Source organism: Haliotis rufescens, unplaced genomic scaffold (genome assembly GCF_023055435.1).
Source record: "Haliotis rufescens isolate VD_foot unplaced genomic scaffold, xgHalRufe1.0.p SCAF_7, whole genome shotgun sequence".
Lineage (NCBI taxonomy): Eukaryota > Metazoa > Mollusca > Gastropoda > Lepetellida > Haliotidae > Haliotis > Haliotis rufescens.
The window spans coordinates 6700968-6725272 of NW_025964361.1; the positions used below are offsets into that span (position 1 = coordinate 6700968).

Genomic DNA, 24305 nt, shown 5'->3' on the forward strand with positions numbered 1-24305 from the left:
TCATCAGAACGAGAAAACGCGAGATGAAACATGGCTGCGCCCATGGGTGACGCTTAACCTCAATATTTTAATCAAATATACGAATACTGATCTAACTTTACATTGGTCTTACCATGGCTGATTCCTACTCTAAGGTTAAAGGTGGAAAACTGAAATTGAAAGGTCACAAGGAAAAGTGAGTTGATATCGGAGGCACTACAGTAATAAAGCGGGGCTTTGCGTGTTGAATGTTTTTCGAATCGTACGGAAAACGAATTCAGTTTTCGCTCATTTTCAGAACATAAGCTAATCTAGCGTACACGTACTGTACACAAATACTGCCCCGTAGACCAAATAAGGTTAGACGTACGTATGCAGGGTTTGTAAGTTAGAATATTACGGTTTCTAAATCCATTGGGTATTGTATATTGGCCGAATTTGACAGCCGACTGAACTGGTGGTCGGAGTGTTAAGGAAATGATTGTATCGCTGTGTTGTGGGTTTTCGGACGCTTAAGAAACAGTCGTAGCTTTCTCTCTAATCTCATGAACAACTGTAAAACATATCATTCACTTATAAAAGACAACAACTCTTAAAAACAAGCCATCATCTGAGTATTTACAATATCTGTGTGATGCTACACCCCCTGTTTGATGTACAAAAACCTACGACGATATGTCATCCTACACTGACGCCCAGTGATGGTGATGACCGCTGCTCATGCTAACAACCCTTGGAGTGCCAAGCCAAGACTCAATGTTTTTAACACACTGCACTGATACAGCAGGAACGTTACTGGTTGAAAATGTAAAACAACTAGTTCAACCATTCTATATTAGACCATGGTAGACCACATGTTCTTTATTGGATATTGTATCATAATCATAATGATAATTGTCAGGGAGCTGCAATGGGGTCAGACAGTCAAGACATGACTCTCCATGTAGGATCATGTTTTTGACTGTCAAACCCCGTCTCGGCTCTCGGCTATATCTGGCTGTAGCTGTCATCTTCACATGACATTGATCATTGCACATGATCTTTAGTGAGTAAGTTCAAACATTGGTTTGCCTGGTTCAGCCTTAATTATGTACAGGTAACCATGGTAACAGTAATTTTGCTTGAGTATTGCAGACTGTGTTATTCTAAACAACATTCACACTATCAAAGGAAGATTATGACCTTTGCCCATGTGTAGGAAATATCTTGTCCATCAAAAATAACAAGTTTGATACATCAATTATCATGATTATGTGTGCTTGTTGATTTTGTTTTGCATTCTTGATTTGGGTACAACAATGTACAAAATTCTGTTAATCATCATGATCTTGTAATCAGTAATGAATAAACATGACAAGTTAGAGTCTGAAATAGTTTTGGTAACCTGATAACTTTTAAACTACCATGACTACAATACCAGATCATGTCATGTGTTAAATGATCATCGTTACTCTGTGGGTTTTGTATAGAGGAGCATATGGAACTATTGACAATTATGTAATTCATTTGATTTACCTCCCGAAGGACTTCTTCATTGTTATCACGAGACTGAATTGACTCATACTACTACTTATTACTACTCGTGAAAAATATGGTACCCCGGTACATTCATGCACTTTACAAAAAATACAGCAGAAAGTGAATTGCATGATTGAATCTCCTGAATTATTCAAAACTGTTTAATTGATTTGTTTCTCAGGCACAAGAAACACAGGAAACGTAAGCATGCTGATGGAGAGGGAGGTGCAGGGGGAAAGAAGGTTCATCCGTCACTCACTGAGGACACCACACGTCATGGTAGGGGGTACCTTTAGCCACACTTTCCTGTTTTATGGCATATCAATGTTTGCAGGCTAACTAGCATGATTGGTTTTGGATGGACAAATTGAAAACAAATTTGTCTTTCGGCCATGGGAGCCATGGACACGTGAAGATTCCGGGGTAGAATAGGTCTTCAGCAATCCATGCTTGCCGTAAAAGGTGACTATGCTTGTCGTAAAAGGCGACTAACGGGATTGGGTGGTCAGGTTTGCTGACTTGGTTGATACATGTCATCGATGGATTGTCTGATCCAGACTCAATTATTTACAGACCGCCGTCATATAGCTGGAATATTGCTGAGTGCGGCGTTAAACAACAAACAAAACATGGGAACCATGCCAATTAACACTTATTAGAGGAATACACAAAGTATGTGATCTAGACTACCAGTTGTCAGACTTCCATTTTTTGTGGAAGCCTCGGTGGCTGAGTGGGTTGGGTCACTGACTTTGTGTGCAGGTGATTGAGTGCCTTGCTCTGAGAGTGTAGGTTTTAACCCTGGATGGGACTAAACCCCGAAAAGTACAATAATTTGTAGTTTACTGAGAAAGTGTTACCCCGATAACACCTTACAAATGTATGTATCTCATTATTATAATTATATTTAGTATGATTGTTTGAGTTGGTCAGTTTATGGTAAAAACAATTGCTTATAGTGTATTATATCATATGGAGGGTTTTGAATATTTAAAAAGTAATATATGTGTAGCATGTTTTACTATTTCCTCGTATTAGTTCTGGCATTAGTTGAATCTTTTATTTTTACATACTGTAAGAAAAGCTATTGGTTTGTTCCCAGGTGGCTGGTGGATTGTGGAAAAATTTGAAGACATCACAGGAAACATTGCTATTGAGATTGGGGTGCAGACATACATGAACGCCCTTGACAATGGAAGGCTCAATCTTGGCCCCGTCAGGGATACAGGTAAACATGGATCCCTCCTGGACATGCCTGCTAGATGTTCACTGCCTAGGCCAAACTAATATGTGTGTTTCCCAGCTGACTCTCAAAGCTATCATTTAACACAATATTTTGCACAACCAATGTGTTTTGTTTCTGTTATCACACTGATAAGAAAACCTGATTTATCATTAAACATGGTAACTTTCAGTGTTTATCTGTAAACTTACAACAATGTCATAATAATATAAATAATAATATATCAATATCAATATTGATGTAAGACCTTATTAGCATCTGTATGTATATCAGCCACATCAATTTCATTATGTTTGTCACAGTCTTCTGTCCTTGGGTCTCTTGTCGTAGGCAAAGGCTTCATTTTGAAAGTCTACTCTTCTGTTTGATAAAGCTGGCAAGATAGATGCAGTATTTGATGGTGATAAACCTTGTTTAGGTACTCCATTAACTGCACAATTATGGGATTAAATATGGGAGTTGCGTCCCTTTGGGGTGCCAGATGCCTTTGATCATGGGTTTAAATCCCAGATTCGTCCTGATTGTTGGTGTGTCTGCCTATTGTGGGTTTCACAAAAGTGGTACATTTCTCAAAATCTTAGCTTTATCATGTTCATGTGGAGTGTAACTGGTACCATTCCCTCCTTTGTGTCTTCAGGGGATGCTCCAGATGCCACCGAGATTCTGACAGCCATTACTTTGGGGGATTCAAAGATTGCCCTGAAGTCAGGCTATGGAAAGTATCTCAGTATTGACCCAGAAGGTCGCGTGACTGGGAAATCAGATGCTATTGGTAGCAGAGAACAGTGGGAACCTGTGTTCCAAGAGGTGAGATTTGTGGGTTTGAAGTTAATCCCTTATCTGTATCTAGGATGTTTTAGCTTTAGTTCTGACTTGTGTCATATGTCAAACTTATGCCATATTAATTCATATTTAGTACCTGTAATAAGAATGATCTGTTCAGGTACATTATGTAGGAATCAGCAGGTCCCTATTTCCCAGATGTCGGCTTTGTCATGTGGCTTGGAATTTCCAGGCAGCGCCATCAGTGGCTATTATGACTCATGTCCCTTCTATGTCCCTCCTATTGACCAATCAGATTCCATCTCTCTTATCACTTGCATTTGCTTCAAACAACATGGTGGCGCCCAGTCAAGACAATCTGATCGATAATCATGATCTTTATTGTAATAAAACAGAGTTTACCCCACAAACTGCATCAAATCTCTTGAGCACCTTGATTAAACATATGAACAAATTTGCAAAATATCTTATGATGCCCAGTTGGTGGTACTCATGCTTTGCATAACCTGCAATTGACCGAAATCTGCATGTTGAAATCCAAATTGCTTACAAACCGGATATCTAGTTGGTTACACAATTTAGATTGGACTATGCATAGACTTGTTAGTCCAGCCAATATGTAAGCCTAGTTTGGCAGAGTGGAAACTGGACTTTTATAGTCAATGGACGCCCTTGCCTCGGGAAGATGTGTTTCAGTCTGAGTAAGTTCCTAGGTTTGTCAGCACAATACCCCTGCTTATGGATTTCATCATGGCAGTAAACATCTAAGTTCTGTATCACTGGTCTGTCCTCCTTCAAGCTGCCAAGCAGTGACATAACAACTTTAAACAACTGTGAACCTGTGTGATTTGAAAATGTGATGATTGTGAGATCTGTTTACAGGGAAAAATGGCCATCAATGGTTTCAATGGCTGCTTCCTATCAGCGAATGATGATGGTGAAGTAATGTGTGAGAGTCGCAAAGCAGGGCCTGAACAGATGATCAAGGTTAGAGGTTATTCTTTACTGAAACATGCTTAAAACGATAGATCAAGTCATGTACTATTTATCATGTGATAAGTGTAGTGTTTGTAGTTTCAATGTATGTACACAAGACCGCACATTTCTCAATTTACGGTATACAGATTTTTTAAATGTTAATGCTGTTTGAAATTTTTGCAGTAAGCCATACAGTATTAACTTTTTAAACTAACATGATAACAATTGATCAAATGTATTATATGTACCCTCGGGCAGAGAACATAAGTAACTATGTATATATACAGTACTGGTAGACCAATTTTGTACTTGGCCAGACGTATGCCAGTTTTAGTGCTGAGATACCATGCAACAGTATAACATGGATACATCACAATATACTGACTCCGACCAGGCCTTGTTTTATCCCCCTAACGCCAAGCGCTAGGAAGGGTAACAGCAAGTACCATCTTTTAACTTCCTTTAGGTAAGACTTTGGCCAGAGGATTGAACCACCGAGCTTCCACCTTCCACACAGGAAAACGCTCTTCCCTCACCACTCAGAGGCGGTTATTTTGATAACTATATTGTCTGCTTGCATGTGGATTCTCTGGGTACATGATTGTAACCTGAAAGTATATCATTTCAGATCCGATCTTGTGCAGAAAGTGAGGAGGACCCACTGGGTAATATTCCTAAGGAAGAACGAGGTTCACTCAAGGACTCTGAGGTCAACTATGTGTGAGTACCCATGTGCAGTGTGCAGGACCTGTTGGAGTTATCTCCCCTCAATGCACAATCTGTTTACCATGTTTACATCACCAGTTCTGTTAGGTTTGCTTTTCTGCTCATTACATCCTTGTGTGACCTTAATTAAGTACAGACTAATGTAGACAGATTGATACAGAAAGAAAGTAAGAGATTAAAGAAATGTGATACGAAATAGAAACCGAAAGGTTTGCAATTTGTGTGTTCATAGCCTCAGTCGTCTTAAGGGCTCTCTAGCATTTTCTTAGTGATGAAATGTCGTTTGTGCAATGTCATGTAGACCCAGTGTAAACCACATTTTTGCAGTGGCCCCAAGGGGATTACGGGAAAGAATACATTCCCAGTATTTGGACCCATGCTTGTCGTAATTTGCGAAAGGGTGGTTTGGGTGGTCATTTCAGTGACTTTGTGTCCTTGCACCCCCACAGCATTGGATGTTGCTTGATTATTTACAATGATATAAAATTATTGCAGACCATCATGACAAAGCTGTAATATTGATGAATGATGTTAAAACAATTAGTAATTTGGCAAACTGCACTGTAACCTCAGGCAGTCATCAACTATTTGATTGGTTGATGTGATTAGACAAATAGTCACCGATGAGGTGGTTTGACTAATACCAGTTTGAACAGACACCACTTTCATTTGTTTTACTTTCTTCTCATTGTCAGTTTATTTACCATGTTTATTGGCATTGGGCTGGTATTAAGTTCACAGACTGAGGTGAAATGTTTATGTTGTTAATCCAGGAAGAAGTTCCAGAGTTTCCAGGACCGGCGCCTGAGAGTGACAGAAGACAGTGTTAAAGCACTGAAGACGGCCAGACAAGATGGAAGTCTGCACGAGACCATGCTGGACAGGTGGGTTCTCATAGATTGTGGTAGCTGCAATAGGTGAGGTGGGTGGTTAAGGTGTTGGCTCACCACCTAAACCCTGAGTTTGATTCCCAAAATGGGGTATGTGATGTGGCTGGAATATTGCCAAATGAGATGCGACCTCACTCATTCACTGAGGTGCATTTCCATGCAATCACACATGATGGTGAAAAGGCAGATATGGCACAAGGGAGTACAAGTTGTCTCCTCTTTGCACACGTCTCCACCAGGGGTCCGGAAACAGTCATATGCGTCGGACATGTCTGATTGGGAATCTCAAATGTCAGATTTAAAATATTGCCTACCGGACATTTTATTTTTTCTGTCCGGACATTTTAAAAAACAAACAACGCTACCTTCAGGGTCCAAATAATTTATATGCGTTATCGTATCCCTTCAGCGAATCCAGGTGAATAAACAGGTAAAACAAACTTGGTCAATATAAAAGTATCAAATTTGATATAAGACATCACTAGACATGATGATTTACCATTTAAAATGTATTTCCTGCTCTCCATGGCAATGTTTTATATGCAGAGATTAAGATTACCGTGTGTATTTTCTCATAAACTAAGCCGGAAATAGCAATCAGCTGTGCACACGTTGCCTCCCAATCTATCGGTGATTCAGTTAAAACGTACCCAATGATACAACTTCAAAGAATTTTGAGACTCTCCACCCATCTCCAATTGATCAGACCGGACTGGTAGCTATTTTTGAATGTTCACATTTCCAGTGGTATGCCCACATGATGGAAGTTTCATCATACTTCCTGTTGTAATGCTTGGCATCATATCAGTTACTGATGTATATGGAAGATGTGATTAATTTTATAAACCTCCAGTGACGTCATCCTATTTTTCTTCAGTCGGGTTAAATCTCATAATCAGGGATGTTGTAATATCCCCTGGATTTTATGAGCTATCCAAGGCATATTTCCTACATAATGTGTTGAGATATCCCAGGTATTTTATTAATACAACTTCCGTTTACATTGTAACATATGAATGTTTCTCGCTAGAAATATATTTTGCATTTGAATACAATGTAATGAAATGTAATATCAAATGACAAATGTTTTCTTTATATTCACGTGGATCGAACACGCAACCTTCATATCTGTAGCCCGGTGAGGCTACATAGGCACTGTTAAATCACAGTGCTTTTTAGAATGTCTGATTCAAGTACTGTACGCCAGCAACAGATATTTTACGCCCATTTCCTAAGGTTCATTGAAAGAGTGTTTGAAACACAAAAAAGTTGATAAATGTTGTTTTGTTTCTTTTTCTGTTTATAAGTTGGTTAAGGCACTTCCCCTCAGGTTTTTATGATATTCAAAACCCTTATCCTCAGGGAAATAACCTCAGGGCTGATGCCTCTCGGTTTTATCCCGTAAATGTGGGTCATCTAAAACAAAACTTCGGACGTGCTTCCTCCCACACATATCTTGGTGTCAAAAACCCAAATGTGATTTATTTCATATACTACTGGTACTGACCATCAATCAGCTGAGAAGTCATGTTGAATCCTGAGTAGATAAAACACATGGACTTTCTGTTATCATTTGTTACATCAATATGTCCAGTCAGACCCTGTTGTGTTGAACTCAGATGTGTCAATCTAGCAGCAGAGCAAGGTGAACATGGTAAAGAACCTAGCTCAACTGGGGGATTGGATGAGATGCTTCTACTCCTCAGACAGTAATATTGTGTCAAACTATTTCTCTTGTCCCCAGGAGTTTGAGTCCTTTGACTGTATCTGTTTCTCTTTCATCATTGTTAAAGGATTTTTTTCTGACATTTTTTTCAGGCGAGAGAAAATGAAGGCCGACAGATACTGTAAATAAACTGCATGGACCGATTCTTGATGCGTTTCATAGTTTGACACAGGCAGCTGAATTCATTCTTGAAGACAAGTCTGGGAGTACACTGTAGATAGTTCATCTGTACATATGAAGTGGTCATCCTGATCAACCTTATCACCTGTGTATCTGTAATTTGTGTTTCAATAAATATTGTTAGTCACAAGCTGTGTTCTGTTATTCATTGCAAGAGTGGGTACAAGGTCATTTAATCTCATTTTCATCTTTACCGAGGGACACTCGGGCAGCAGTCTATTTCTTTCCTGGCAGTATTTCATGGTCTTGCAAGAAAAAGAATGTATATAGGATTTTTTAATTTCAGCAACAAAACTGTATGTCATGTTTTATTTGATTTTGTTTTGTTTGTTTGCAGTCACCAACATTCCTGCAGTAACATGGCAGCCAGTAAATAATCAATCAGGGAAAATCAGTCTTCAACATTATGATCCATTAGAGTATGACAACACATAGTCAATCAAGATCATGTTAAGATCCGGGTCAGAATTGGTCTTAGCAACCCATGCCTGACTAACAGGATCTGGCTCACTGACGTGGTTGATGCATGTCATATCAAAATTGTGTAGATCAATTATGTCAATCACTGATTGTCTTGTCCAGCCTTGATGATTTACACGCCGTTGACATAAAGCTGGAATATTGCCGAGTTCGGCGTTGAACAACAATCAATCCTGAATCTGATCATTCAACTGATCCAATTTTGCTGGCCTTTACAACAAACAGTAGAGTGTTGGGAACCTTGTCACACCCTGGTCTCCCATTACATTTGACACTTGTAGGGTTTCCTGTAAATACGTAAAATGTCCCCCATAAAAACATTAGTATGGCTCCATTAAATCATCCTCCATTCCATCACAGACAGCAGTGCAAACAACAAAATTCAAGTTTGGTGTGATTTTGTAGTTATTAAACCTTGAACATTTACAATAAAAGTTGTAAATAACATGTATGGTTTAAGAAATCTTATGCTCCTATTCACTGGCATTGGTACCAGTGATAAAATATCTTTCACTCTCTTGCCCCAAACCCCATCCCACCCAACCCCACCCCTTACCAGATCATGTTAATATCAACAGAGTGATTGCTCAGTACGAGTCTCCCAGGAACATGGACAACCTGTAACAACAGCACCGTTGCCATGGTTACAAGACATGGAATAAAGCACAAGTAGCTGGATGGGGTGACCCGACAGTCATAATCACACTGCGGGCAAGATCATGTTCGTAATGCCTTGCAGCAGGTCACATGACCAAAGGATTGCATTGCTTCATTGACCAACCGTGGTGGCAAGTGAAAGACAAACACATCTGCAAACATTCATCCGTTGCCATGGAGACCCGACACACAAGTTTATGTTTCTCCACATATTGTCAAATCAGTGTAAAACATCTGTCGATGACACATCTAGCACTCTTGACTGAAGCCATCCAACCTCAACTTGACATCTTGTTTTGTTCACGAAGCCATTCTACAAACTCATCCAGTAAAACTGGCCCTGGAATGAAAAGAAACAGTCTAATTAAATCTATGGAAGGGCCTTACACTATGAACTTCCCACACAATTCAGCATAAAATTCAGAGCACAGGAATTAGGAGCTAAATTATCAATGTATCCTTCTGCCCCATCAGATATGAGTAATGAGAATTGACTTTTGTACAGGTTAAAACTCCTGTGAATACAGTCTCAGACAAATTACCAGAAGTGTTCAAGAGATGGCATTTTGCTTCATCATCATCATCATCATCATCACCATTGTATTTTAATGCATTAATGTCATCCGAGGAAACACGCAAATGGCCAAACCACATATTAAGTCGGGAACAAGGTTTGGTCGATCCTATCTTGTCGTTTTATTTATCACACTAACTGACCTAAACAACCTAGTTCTGACTGGTTGAAAACTTGTATGTTTGGATTGTAACTCACATGCCCCGTCTTCGTCATAGTTGGCAAGATCTGGGGCTATGGACCTGCTGAACTCAAGAATGTTACACCATTGGTCCTTATTGATTACTTTGTACTTGGATTGCTGAAACAAATAGAAGCACATCACTTGGAGGCCATCAGTGACACAAAGAAACTTGCACATTAGAACCACAATAATGTGTTCACAATAATTAAAAGATTCACCAAACAGTCCATAACGCATATTTGTTATAAAATTTGAAGCTCAACATGGATGTGAAACTTATAGCTTTACCATTTTAATCATAACCTTCTTCCACATGGTCTCCATATGTACAATCTCAGCTATTACATGTAAGACATTCAATCATTCAATCTGTTCTGTAGCCACTAAAATCCACATCCTAATCCTCATCCTCATCCTCATCGTCGTCGTACCTCAAGAAACTGGTGAAAGGACCCGTACAAACACCAGTGTTTTCCAAGGAGCAGAGACAACATTGCCTTGGCCGTCTCAATGTCCATACTTCTCTGATCTTTTTCCTGCAAGACATGTGACAGTGATATCTACTGAAACTTCATATTACCTGTACCTGGTAATCCAGAATAAAGCTTTAGTTTCACCCCATATGCATTTATTCTGAATGTTAGTAAAGGCATTTATGGATGGCTGTGTTTGCCCCACTGAACTCACACACATCATCTTTCCTTGTGAATATCATGTTGATCTAACTCAGCTGTGGGAGTGAGTTTGGTTTAACACAGTATCTTAGTTACATCACAGTGTCAACTTCCTGTGGAATGAAGTTTGAAGGGATGCAGGTCTTAAATGTTTACTTCTTTGGTGAAACCCACAATCATGGGTATGGTGCTGACAAACCAAGAAACATGCTCAGGACAATTTGGGATCCAAACCCTCCATCATAGATTTCTGCTATACTTAAGGGTCACACAGCAAATTGCGGTGCTTTAGAAGAATAAGCCACCTGTTCCCCATCTAACTGTAGTGTGTGAACTATTGCTAGTTAACTGTTTCACCAGACTCACTTCAACAAGTGAAGATTAAGTTCCCAATATATCATAACATGGATCCCTGATGAATTTTCCATCATAATCAGGGAATAAGTTACCATGGTCATAGGTGAGGTGAAATGGGGTTTAACGTCGTGTCCATATTATTGCACCTATATAGCGACGTGCATGTACGTGTGTGTGTTTGTGTGGCTGCTTATACTAGTCCGGACTGATGCTGATTTATAGTGCTAGCTCACTGAGATACCATGCCGCAGTTTAACATGAATACCCCACTCAGACAAAATATACTGACTCCGAGCCAACCAGTCCTTGTTTTAGCCCCTTAATGCCGAGCGCCAGACAGGGTAACAACAAGTACCATCTTTAAACGTTTTTTGGTATGACGCGGCAGGGATCGAACCCCGGACCTTCCGCTCTCCGGGCGGACGCTCTACCACTAGACCACGGAGGCGGTCTACATGTGTCATAAGCAAGGAGCATATAATCTAAGAGCTGAAAGTTGTTGCATACCTGTACACACCTTATTAATTCATTTCCGATTCATTGATTCTTTCCTATCCAATATACTACCATCCAGTAATAATGTCGAGGAAACATACCCTGGCAAAGTCAAATGCAAAGCGGTAGATATTCTTGAAATGTACAGTATCATCCAGAAGAGACTTGAGGTAGTCGAGTTTCTGTTGCACCTTTTGAATACTGTCACACCTGTAGAAACATAGCAGCTGATAGAATCCTACAGACAACTTGTTAAACAAGAAAACAACATTATAATATCACCCACTATGGGGCATATTAGAATTTTGTTTGTTCATACAGTAGTGAATATAAACTATAAAAAGTCATATAAAGCCTTAAAAAGATATAGTCACTGAGGCACTTTATGTCATCAGAAAAATTGAAAAAGTGAAATCAAATGTGAAATGAATACACACAAACATGACAAAAGGCCCCTTCTTAAGAAATAATAACTTTTGATAAGTATCTCATAGATAAGCTAACTTCAGAACTTCAGAAGTTTCTAAGAAGATTTGTCCCCATTGTACACACAATGCAACAAGTTAAATAACGTGGATCAAGGGCCATAACTCTGTAAACAAATAATTTCTGGGTCCAATTTTCAAACTCAGTCTTGAAAAGTATCTCTGAGATAAACATGCAAATTTTCATTCATGCAACTTCAGTGGTTCCTGAGAAAACTTGTCACCATTGCACACAGTATGCACAAAGTTGACACCAATTTTGAACTCATTTGAGGTCCTGACCAGCAAAATCAGTGTGTAAAGTTTGATTTCTCTGAAAATTTGTCCCTTTTGAGAAGCGGACGGAAGGATGAACTCTGTTCCTATATCCCCTGCCCCACTTCGTGGCGGGGGATAATGAATGACCCTTATTACATTTAATTATAGAACAGGTAAAACTCAGTTAAGGTGGCATGTTCAAACTTTAATTTTGGTCAACCAAGTGGTGACCTATAAACAGGATTTGAAAAATCTGCCTGCTCTTGAAATAACAAATGTAGTATGTTGTAGACAATTCCCCCTCCCCTCCTATTAAAACTGCTGGATCTACCCTTGCTGCTCACTATCAGTATACTTCACAACCAGGCGACTATGCTTGTTGTAAGAGGCGACTAACGGGATCGGGTGTTCAGGCTCGCTGGCTTGGTTGATGCATGTCATCGATCCCAATTGCATGGATCGATGCTCATGATGTCAATCACTAGATTGTCTGGTCCAGACTTGATTATTTACAGACCGCCTTCATAAAGCTGTAATATTGCTGAGTGCGGCGTTAAACAACCAACAAACAAACAAAACAAAACTTCACAACCATCAGTAAATGTGCAAGTTTCCTATCCCATTTGTCAATTACACTGACATGAATTTCAAATTAAAGTTCAGACACCTTTTGTCTTTCAGTTTGATGCGACAATTACTGACAAGAGGAAAAAGATGGTTGTGCCTTTTTTTCACACATGTATTGCTGATAGCCATACAATTACTGCCCCTATCGTTAGCTTGTGATTTGTGCTGTTTAATAATGCAACTGAAGACCTACTGGTCTGCCTGGCCTTCAAACACTATCTATTCATGCCCTGTTCCACACAACTGTATTTACCTTAGGGGTGAAACGATATATTGGTGCACCGGTGCATCGTGAGTTTTCATGCGATACACGATACATTTTTTCTGTATCGACACAAGATGATACACTTGTTAAAATAAATTACTTACTACTTAATGACATCCCCACCCCAGTATTTTTGTTAGTCAAATATTGCAAAATGTGTTGCAATAAACTTTGCAGGTTCACTACTAAAATATATGCTACGAAATTAATCTACAGATAGTCTTTCCTTTTGAACCTGCTCTGAAATATTCATAGTCAAGAAGTTTACACGAGATTTGATGTAAATATGTGTATAGCGATATGTATCGGATCGTGACCTATGTATTGAGATATGTATCATATCTTGACCCTGCTGTATTGTTTCACCCCTAATGTACCTTCAGATCAAGAACTGACTAGGCAGGATCTAAAGGGCATTTTTGCACAGTACTAAGGAATCGGACTTGCGACAGTGTAGGTGAGTGAATGTTAATTAACATTGCTTCAGCAATATTCCAGCTATATCATGGTGGCCAGCTGGTTGTTAATACCGGGTAATTATATCTGGCCTGGCAAACCAGTGATAAATGGATGAACAATGATCTGTGTCATTGGGCAGACGAGCTGCAGTCAGCCAGGACACAGCCTGACCAATCACTCTTAACCAAGCCATGATGACAAGCATTAGGTACATGCGATGTATTCTGACCGAAGCCTCACACAGTCTTGCAATAGATACAGCTGTCGGTGAATATACATTTCTTGCCACATCAAGACTGCAAAATGTTCCAATGTGACCGACAGCAAAGACAACAGACCTCACTTCACCACACTGAAACAAACTCATTCAAACTGGGTCATGAAGAGAAGATAAAGTCATGGCTGTGCCACTCACTGTAATGATGTCATTCCCTGCAGCCATTCTTCCAAGGTGAAGAAACCCATATTCTTAGCCTGCAGTTTCCAGGCTAGAGACAGCATCACAATCTGGAAAATAACACACAATAATTACTTTAGACTAACATATAGTCTATGAAATCTTATATTACACAATACACGTCTCTCCTCTAAAATTAAAACAAATAATATTCCTGATGCTGATTTCATGAATGAGCAGGCTGGAGCTGGTTAGACTTGCTTTTATATATATATATCTTGATGGGTTTTGTTTTTATAAAATAAACATATTCTAGTCATGGTGCAGGACTATAATTACTTGACATAAAGAGGATATTCATTCATTCATTTCCATGTTAGCTCAGCAATGATCATGAACACATTCATAACAAGTTCATACAAACGCATTCTTTTCCAGGATGCATACGAGACCACACAGTATACACACATGTATACTACTCAACCTGTTATGGAAATTTCTATTATGCTATGACCCTGATGATACTGACTTTTCAATAATTTGGATGTCATTGGCCCAGAAAGGCTTTCATACTTCTGTATCTCTTTCAAATGTTGAAAATATTTTGAATAGTGCTAACAGTGTTAGGAACGCTGCGATGAACTTCCAGACATACAGACCACAACATAAGCTCACTGGTGAGCTCAAAACTAACATTCCAAAGTCCATATCTGAATAGAAACCTACATTTTCTGGTTCAACACCAATATCTTCACAGAATTTCTCCATGCCTTCCGGACCAATACTATCTTCGTCTGGACCTGATGTACATATAAACATTATGCAATGTCACAGAAAACACATCAAATTCAGTCAACACAGGTCAGATTTACTGGTCTGCAAAAATAGTCATAACAAACAAAATCCTAACCTTTGAAGCCATGGTAATTGATGTGCATGCGAAAAATAAATGATGAAGTGACTCAAATGCTTTTTTCTGCCACACAGAAGAGTCTTACAGTTACGTGATGACTGTCAGCTTAACGTAGACAGAAAGCACAAAGTGGAGCTGGTCTAAGATGTTTACCACTTGGGTGAAACCCATGAGCACGGGCATGGTGTGGACAAACCACATGATAATTGATTTAACGAGTTGACTCTGCTTGAGAAATAGTTCTGATGCTAATAATAGTATGAAGAAAGAAGTAAGACACAAGAAGCAGTTTTTACAATACATTGCAGCAATTGCAGTCAAAAAGGAAAACACATCACATTAATAATCAACATGTTAATCAAGACTCAGCACAATGTAGGAAGTAATCAATTATTATTAATGTCATATTTGGGTTAATACCTGTGTACTCTTGGAACCATGTGGTACATTTCTTGACATTGAAGGCACTCTCTGGCTCACGTCTTGACCTGCAAGAACAATGTACATTGGAGATTATTGACAATGTTGTCTGTAGGACTAATTTCAGTATCACAATAATAAAAGATCACAAGTCATCTATACCTAGAGAATAACTTTTGCATTTTCAAACAATCCATGACCTCCTCCCCATTAAGGGAAGGAAACCTAGAAAAGGTTCTGCATTCAAGTCAGTTTCTCTACATGTTGAACTGTACTATGTAATACATGTAGTGAACTGAGAAATGTCAATATCATAAAATTATGTGTATCATGTTTATGATGTCATCAATTTGTGTGCACTGACTGATGTCATTATGTTTTATGTGTATGTCTGTGATGTCATCACATCACGTGTATTATTCTATGATGTCATAAAATTGTGTGTATTTCTCTATGACATGATCATAGATGTGTATTTCTGTATGACATCATCATTACATGTGTATTTATCCAAGTCTGTGAACAATTTTCTGCCATCAATCACATGCTGGATTTTAATTTCATAACTTCATGTTTATTTGACCAAGATGACAATATCATGCACATGTCCATATCTTAACGTCTATATTTTCTATGCTCCAATCCAATGGTAATGATCAAATTGTATTGATGAAACAGCTGTCAATGATGTCATTACTTGGTGTGTAGTTGTCAGTGATGCTAATGATGGTCTTTGGATTACTGAATCCATCACATATGATTAGACATTACCAAATTTGAAAAACATCTTCTGGACAGTTTGGGTGAAGATAAGTCAATGTCCTAGAAAATATACTGATCAAAAACCCTGAAAACACTGTTACATTTCAAGGGTAGACATATTTTGTTCATGTAAAGAATCTTTTTATTGAACGTCTTGAAGCTTGGATTGTCCTTGCAAAACAATCAAACTAACATTTCACAGGGTTCATTCAGAGCCACAGATAAGCTTTCAAAGCTACCCTTTTATTCATGCAAATTATTAGAACATTCTTATTTAATGTCTTTGTCAGAATGACTGTTTGTACATTCAATTATACCATAGAAATATTCAAGTCCACACACCAGTTTTTCAATATTATTTAGTTGCCAGTCGTTTTTAAAGCCAAGTTGAATATTACATCATTACAATGTACTATTATTACAGCCTTGTTTGGAATACTGAAGAACATCTGCCACAGTAGTACTGTTTTGATAGCATAAATACTACGCATAAGAATAACAACTTTCTTGTTTATCCTCACAAGCTGAGCAAATATCTTGTGAGTTGAGAAAATTTTGCTCGATTACATAATGTAAACTAACTACTATCAATCAAATGTTCAATATCAGCATAGCTGGTTATGGAAAGTAGAGTATATCACCTCTGAATGAGAATGATGGTGTATTTCAATATGAGTGTCCCGATGGAGCTTGGCAGTGATAAGTATACTTAAAAAACAGACCCCAAATGGGTTTTTAAATCTTATTTATTGTAAATGGTTGAACACAGTTGAACACAGTATCAATTACTCCTTATTCTATTCTTCATTTTTCAGATGGGCACTTATTGGAGCGGGGCACTTAACAACGGAGAATGCTGTACATATTTACATGTGCAGTGTTCGAAATGAAGCATGATCGTCAAGTGGTTTTTGTCACTCTCCTTATGAGAACTGGACAAATTCTTTGGTAAAATTATCAACATTATGCGGTAAAATTACCAAAATATTGCTGCTAAAATTACAAAATTCTGCGGTAAAAACAACCATTTTCCTTAAAAAATCTATGCAAAACTCATTTTCTTTAAAACTCTAATCCATATCTGAAGTGAAATAATTCCCTAAACTGTCATAATAAACAGTTGCTATTGGACAAACCTCACAATTATACAAACAAATATGCATAGTGTCACATATTTAGTTTTGGTAAGATGTAAATATGGTTTATGTACTAATGTAGTCATAATACCATAAGAACAAATAAAAGTGAGAATTATTTATTTCAAATTTCATTTTATTGCAGGATATATATTTTGTATGTTTGAATCACATGGTAAATGTCTGGGTATCATTAGCGCAAATATTGATAGAAAAGCTTGAAAAAAAGAAGAAGAAAATTAGTGTATTGATTGATAAAATAAAGGGCAAATTCCGTAGGATTTCTGCAATTCTACGGAGTATCATTTTCTGTAAATCTTTCTTCAGAATCGCAGAATTCATCTGGGACAACCTTATGCTAAAAGTACAAGATTCAGGAGGGTCTCTAGGTTTAAAATACTATAGGAGCAAACATCAAGGACCCCAAGACCCCCTTAATTTCGAACACTGATGTTACAAACATCATCATTCCAACATTTGTGCTTTTCAGATCCTGAGATGTCAGAGAAACCAAAATTGTCATTGACACCTCCAGCGTACTGTTATCCACAAATGTTAATCAATTCACTTGCTAACAGAAGCAGTTTGCTTATCAGATGGACTTTCCAGGCTTGAAGTGTAAACTGACTGGGGCTTCATGATATTTCTATAAATTAGTAATCAAATTCATCAACGGCAGGGATCTTTGTATTGATCAAACCATGATTAATAATCCTTGGATCCAAAGTGACATGAATGTTATTTTTAAAAGTATAGGTCCAATCACTGCTCTGATTTGAAACCACTGAAGTCACATAATATGTGGGCTGGAAGTGTTCAACGTAATGATGAAAGTCAAGGGTTCCTCATCATAAAACTCATATGAAAAGTAAAAGATTGAAAAGGTCTCTAGATACCAGTGGCTATTTTTTGTGTCCAAACTAAAATTGTCAGGAAACATTGGAAGGGTAGTTCAACTGTCTGTATGAACGTTGGACACCTAGCGTGAAATTGTGGTCAAAATAAAAACATAGTTTTATACAGTGTTCCCGCTAGCTATTGAAAGTGACAGTCCTGGAGGACTGGCAACTCTAAAAATTACCAGTCCCTATGTAGTTTTTGTCAGTGGCAACTTTCAACAAATAAAACGATGTATGAAAATTCCTGCTTTTAATTCTTTCAACATCAAGTTCAATTCATCTCTGAAGTATCTTAGTTAGATCAACACATCATTCACACAAAGTGCAGTCACAATTTTCTCTTTTAAATATTTCGAGAAAAAGTCGCTTCAAATATATATTTAACCTCGAAGCAAAGCGAAATATTATTCCTTTGCACTTAAACAGACAAGGGGAAACCCTGATGGTATCAGAAAAGCTGTAAAATATACCTATAAATGAGAATATTGCTGATGTTTTTTGTTCAACAACTAAGATTTATGAGGTACTTTATTTGCCAGTCCAGTCCAGAGTCACATGAATTACCGGTTCAAACCTAATTTTACCAGCAAAACACTGGTAATTACCGGTAAACGGGAACACTGTTGATAGCAACATGTCTACAAACATTCATCAGAAGAGAAAGACCTGATTGTGATGAACATGATGTAGGTAAAGCCAAATAAACATTTGATGATGATAATTCCAACACATGATAGCCTTCAACACTCTTCATCAACAGGACATTCTCAGATCTACTGCGTCATATTTGGGGCTAGACTTTAGTGTGATTTGCTGGTCAATGAACAGCACAGAGAAGTAATGACAACAATGACTCATGTGTCACAGCAGTGCAAACAGCATGGTGAATAAATAGAGTGTAATAGACTGGTCATATTGGCAGTACTAGTGAAGCAGCGGATATAAATACCTCTTTCCCAGACTATCTACCAGACTATGGAACAACACCTTCATATTTGATGGACTTGGTACAGTTTCAGTACCAACCTGTTCGAAGCCTCAGACCTGCTAACAAGCTCTGACAATTTGCTTCAACTTTCAAATTAAAGCCTTTTGGTTCCAAATCCTTAATTATTATTATACAGTTATTGAGTTTGGTTTACCTTTGAAAAGTAATGCAGTTTGTGGCGCCTCAGACGACTGGGCCACCAGTACTCCCAAATAACATGAAACACAGCTTTTGGGACAAAGCGCATGAACTTGATGGAAAAGCCTATTCACCACATGGTTACTCTTTCTTGGTGCTATTTTCTACCAACTTATAATGACTTGTAATTTTGAGAACCACAGACAATGGGTCAATCTCATTAAAATCAGATCTTAGTTCTCGCTACCGCTAAACAAAGATCTGAGGACATCCCATTAGGGGTCACGTCAAAACGACCTTTCATCCAACCAATCAGAGTGTCGCTTACCAGATCATGAAAGTGACAGTCGGAATGTGATTTCTCATCATGCAGCCTCGAAAACTTTAAAAACAGGGTATTCCGAACGATAGTTACGGGCTTAACGACTGAATCTATACAATCTAGACCATATATTAGCCATTCGAGAATGTTCTTTTGTTCAGGTTTCAAATTTTTAAGTGAAAATTTGTCAAAATATGTTTCGAAGCGTAGTCGCCAATTTGAAAATAGAGTCATAAAGCACGAGAAAGCTGCCTTCTGATTGGCTGACTTCTTGTCAGTAATTCAATTCGCGAGTTCGCGAATGGTCAGTTTGACGTGACGCGTAATGGGATGTCCTCAGATCTTTGTTTAGCGGCAGCGAGAACTAAGATATGATTTTAATGAGATTGACAATGGGTCAACAGATTCTTTACTACTGTCAGACATAACTTAGCAGGACTGTAGTTCAAACAACAGAAAACTTCCATAACTATCAGCTGACTATACCAAACGACTTGTTTAATATATTTGCTTTTATTTCAGATTTAAATAAATATGAAATTTTTGTTTGATCTAAACCATCTCGAATAACAATCATTATGAGGAACATGTGCACCAAACTTAAATGTCATCATTCAAGTGGATGTTTTTAGGACTAAATGTTTAAAGCACTGCAACAAAATTAAAACTAACAAACGAAACACACATGATCTTTGGTACTGTCATTGTGGAAGTACTCATACCAAGGTTCACAGTGTTAGAAATTTGCACTAGTCCATGCCAAACTGCCCAATAGTTAAGGTATCAAAAGGACGAGCAGATATTGGCTATTTTTAAGGGTTTTGCTATATGTTATCATCATGAGGACCAGTGGACTAAAACAGTTAGTTTCTATGGCTGGTTCAGATATATTGGTCAGGCAGTTTCAAAGGCAAAAATGGTGATGACATGAGTATGATTATTAAAAATAAAGACTACACCCTTTGAAATAACCTCACAACCCTAGATGTGCTATAGAGTATACAAAAAATGTATGTAACCTCATTAACATGTTAAAGTCAGATATTGATTAGCACTGTTGAACAGGAGCATTTCACATCTGGTTTGCCATTATTAGCAACCTACAACAAAAGTAGTCCACTGGAACGAGAAATGTTTACTCTAGTTAGTCAAACTGATTGCTGAACTGTTTTTCATTCACTTATTACCATTAATACATTTTGGTTGTATGAAACTGTCAGAATCCATCTACAGGGCACCGAGAAACTAAATATAAACAAATAGGCTCTTAGGATTGTCCTTCAATAACAAAGCTTGAAAAATAAGATTGACATGTTTCACCAATGGATTGTGAATTTAAACCTGATGATAATATAATACACAATTACCAAACCCATGTATCGAAGGTCTTAATTCAGCATCAATTTTCAAAAATTACTATTTGCTTAATTTTGTAGTAGCTCAGTCTGACTGCTAAACCTGACTTCATAACTCTATGAGAACAAACCTAAATTAACCAGTCATGGAAGTTAAACACAAACCAATTGGTAAGCAATCTTTATAAGTGTCCCTTAATAAGACACAAAATTTACATCAGTCTGTATATTGTCGATATTACCAGATTACAGATTTGTCTACAGAAACATATACTTATAGGAAACATAGGATTATATAATTGCCTGGCAACCATTATCGGAAATGGTTTAGTTCATTGACATTTGAACAAAGTTTGTTCACTGCCGCTTGATCTAAACAAATTTAACTCTTGTTTATGGTTTTGATAAATGCTTTTTTTGGTCAATTTTCTGAGTGCTGAAAGTGCCTTTTACAGCAAACATAGTATGACTCAGCTATCACAATATGTATTGATGAGGTAAACGGAGTGACATCTATTTATAAATATCCCTGCATCATCAGATAAACACCTGTCAGTTTGTGCACAAGTGAAGTACCATGTAAACACAGTGGAAACAGTTTCTCTAGAGCCAGCCAGATGGGGTTGCTTGTCAAACGTGTTCCTTTGCTGTTTGAGAACAGACTTACACTGCACCTTGACGCAAATTACCATGATACTCAAACTTCCCACTGTATGAAATTAGGTTACAAAGTGGACTTGCACACTAACAAGCTTATCAACAAGCATTTGACTAAAATATTTATTTGAAGCACCAAAACGAGGATCAAACCAAACACTATTGTCATAGGTCAGAGAGATCTGGCAAGCATCAGCTAGGCAGTTAGGATGTTCAATGGTTCATCTGTTCACAACTTACTGAAAATAGATACCTTATGAAACATTCATGCCTTCTCTACATACACATATTCAGGGATTTCAGTCTGTGCCATCAATACTGGAACATTACAAGCCTGAATAAGTCATATATAAGTGATATGTTCATAAACTGTCAGCAGGCAGGTCCAAGCAAACTCATACTATATTCACTGCTATTTTAACCCTGATACATGCATGTTAAACTCGAAGAGTCAATTCCCGGTTGTCTAGAACTGAATTATCAGTCCTTGGTGTTAAAAATATCTCAAAACTTACCCTTGTAAGTCGAACTCAAATCTTTTAAAAGCACTGCTTAGAATTTGTATAATCTGAATAAAATGCATACAGATGAATAAATGGAAGTATGACAAATGCTTGTTTTTATTTCCTATTATATAAATGTTATTTACCTAACATGCACAATGTAGTCAGTTCACTTTCTGTTGTCTGATGGCTAGGTCAGACTGTCATAAGGTCACACTGGATGTGTCGAACCCAGGATAAGTCAAACCATTTACCCTGTCCCCAGGGCCCCGTTCCACAAAGCCATCTTAGCGCTAAGGTGATAGTAACTCCCATACTTTAACACTGGCTTATGATAGTCAGCGCTAAGATCGCTTTGTGGAACGGGTCCCAGCAGGGGACAATGGGAGCTATATGTTCTATGGTAAGGTAACCAGAAAATTTAGATTGGTGCTTCAGTCTTGTGATAAAATGCATACACTGCACATTGGGTCATTCCATCAGTTCATTCGATTCTGACTTAAATTAAAGGTAGTGTGATACTGACAGGAAAACAGGATCATAAACATGATACAGAAGCAATATTTACCATATTTGACGTAATAAGTGCCCCGCTCTAATAAGCGCCCATGGCGATATTTGCTAATATATTGGCTAGTGAACAATCACAATTAGCACCCATTCCGATTAATCAACGTACAAAAGACTTATTTATTCGCGTATAATATGCACTCGTGTGTTATATACACTCTTAATTATGGGCAATTAAATTCTGGCTGTCAGCATAAACCACGAAATTTATCTTTCAACTCTCATTTTTTCACCAAAATAATATTCTAATACGAGGCCCCTATTTCTGCCCTGGGTGCTTATTACGTCGAATACGGTACTATTGTTTTAACTGGCATGACAGATCAAGTATAGTAATACGAAAGAATCAGGTGGTCCTCAGCTTCTTCTTGAGAAGGATAATACATCACGAACACGCCACGTAACAACATTAACCCTTCAGCACTGGCTGAAAAGTTCATCTTTACTATAGGTCTGTGTTTAAAACAGAAAATGATAGTAACACTCAGTCGAACCATAATTCTTTGAACTGAAGACATTTCTGTAGTAAAACCTACCACATACTCCCTGTTGGTAGAGTCACAGTCTACAATCCACAGAACGACAATCCACAACACAATCCACAGAACAACAATCCTCTGGTCTGTACCAATGTTTACATATCTATACCATCATGTTAGGTTCAGGAAGTAGACAATTCTCTTGTACAGTAACGCTGCACTGAGTACTACACAACATCAGTGAGAGTTATACCCCGGAGCAGGTGTTCATCCTTGTGTTCACTGCTACATATGGCTGTATCAGCCCTGAGGGTATACCACTATACCACAATATATCTTTACACCACTGTCTATACGACCATTTCACATCTGGAGCTGGTCCACCAAATTCTGTTCTGGTCGCTCACAGCAGGGCACCTGCACCCTGCATGCTGTCACTACCCTACTCCTGCTGCTGTTCCTTGTGATGGTGTACTAGCCTAAACCTGGGCACTCTGCCCAATGCTTCAGTATCCAGGAGATACCTTGCACTATCTGAATACCATCTGTGTGCTGGCTGTGACTGTTCAAGCATTAGCTAACAGACAATTACAGTGCCGAGCTGCACACTCCAGTCACAGTACATCAAGCAGGTAGACAGCCCCTCTGACAAGGAGCATGTATAGAACAGAAGAAGAAAACTAGATGCAGACAGCTAGTGTAAGTGGTGAAAATGATACCACCACAAGCAAGCCCTTATCACGGCACCACCACTACAATGATGCACATATATATATACCAATCCTGAGGCTCCCACTTCGTTGGATCTACAACCTGTAACTGGTCTTATGGTGCAATCCCAAGTTTGTAACTGTGTAAACCCTATGTTGTTAGCACTGTTCACCCAACACTATGACCTTTCACTGACCCATCACTGACAATGCAGTAGGTACAGCTGATTTCAAGTCAGCTTGAACTAATAACCTTCTATTACCCACACTGACATAATGTCCACTGGGAAATGGCCCATATGCTGGGAAATCAACAACACACCTTCATACACTTTACGGCAAATTCACTCGGGATACCCTTCACATGATGCACTGGACAGACACATTTAATAACTCACAAAAAACTTGCCTTCATACTAGCATTATTAACTTTTTAAACTGTGGTAATTCCAATATGGTAGATCTGCCTTATAGCAATACATTGGATGTAGGCGTTATAATGAGGAGGTTGGAAAGCA

At 38.2% G+C, this 24305-nt stretch overlaps 2 protein-coding genes across 5 annotated transcripts in view; one reads left to right on the forward strand and one right to left on the reverse strand.

Moving 5' to 3' along the window:
- Nucleotides 1-10: 10 nt before the first annotated feature.
- LOC124144507 (protein FRG1-like) lies at nt 11-8153 on the forward strand. The gene is made up of 8 exons (XM_046513942.2): nt 11-175; nt 1679-1776; nt 2600-2725; nt 3378-3547; nt 4406-4510; nt 5130-5221; nt 6001-6111; nt 7936-8153. Exons 1-8 carry the CDS (start codon nt 114-116, stop codon nt 7970-7972), a joined length of 801 nt encoding a protein of 266 aa, XP_046369898.2. The 5' UTR covers nt 11-113; the 3' UTR covers nt 7973-8153.
- A 737-nt stretch (nt 8154-8890) lies between these two features.
- LOC124144508 (DCN1-like protein 4) overlaps nt 8891-24305 on the reverse strand; it is a 32370-nt gene continuing 16955 nt past the window's right edge. For 2 of the 4 annotated variants that reach the window (XM_046513943.2, XM_046513945.2), the window contains 7 exons: nt 15269-15336; nt 14662-14735; nt 13954-14045; nt 11546-11654; nt 10350-10454; nt 9933-10035; nt 8891-9500 (listed from right to left, as the gene is read on the reverse strand). In XM_046513943.2, coding sequence (XP_046369899.1) covers nt 9439-9500; nt 9933-10035; nt 10350-10454; nt 11546-11654; nt 13954-14045; nt 14662-14735; nt 15269-15336 — 613 coding nt within the window. In that variant the 3' untranslated portion in view covers nt 8891-9438. Of the gene's footprint in view, nt 9501-9932; nt 10036-10349; nt 10455-11545; nt 11655-13953; nt 14046-14661; nt 14736-15268; nt 15337-15430; nt 15580-23134; nt 23763-24305 lie in introns of those variants that run through there. The other 2 variants (XM_046513946.2, XM_046513944.2) reach the window with 2 other exon arrangements.

Bases quoted from the DNA above. Each gene is read 5' to 3' on its own strand.
- LOC124144507 (XM_046513942.2), top strand. From the start codon at position 114: ATGGCTGATTCCTACTCTAAGGTTAAAGGTGGAAAACTGAAATTGAAA. The intron at 2,726-3,377 runs GTAAACATGGAT...TTGTGTCTTCAG, and splicing joins TGGCCCCGTCAGGGATACAG to GGGATGCTCCAGATGCCACC. The intron at 3,548-4,405 runs GTGAGATTTGTG...ATCTGTTTACAG, and splicing joins GGGAACCTGTGTTCCAAGAG to GGAAAAATGGCCATCAATGG.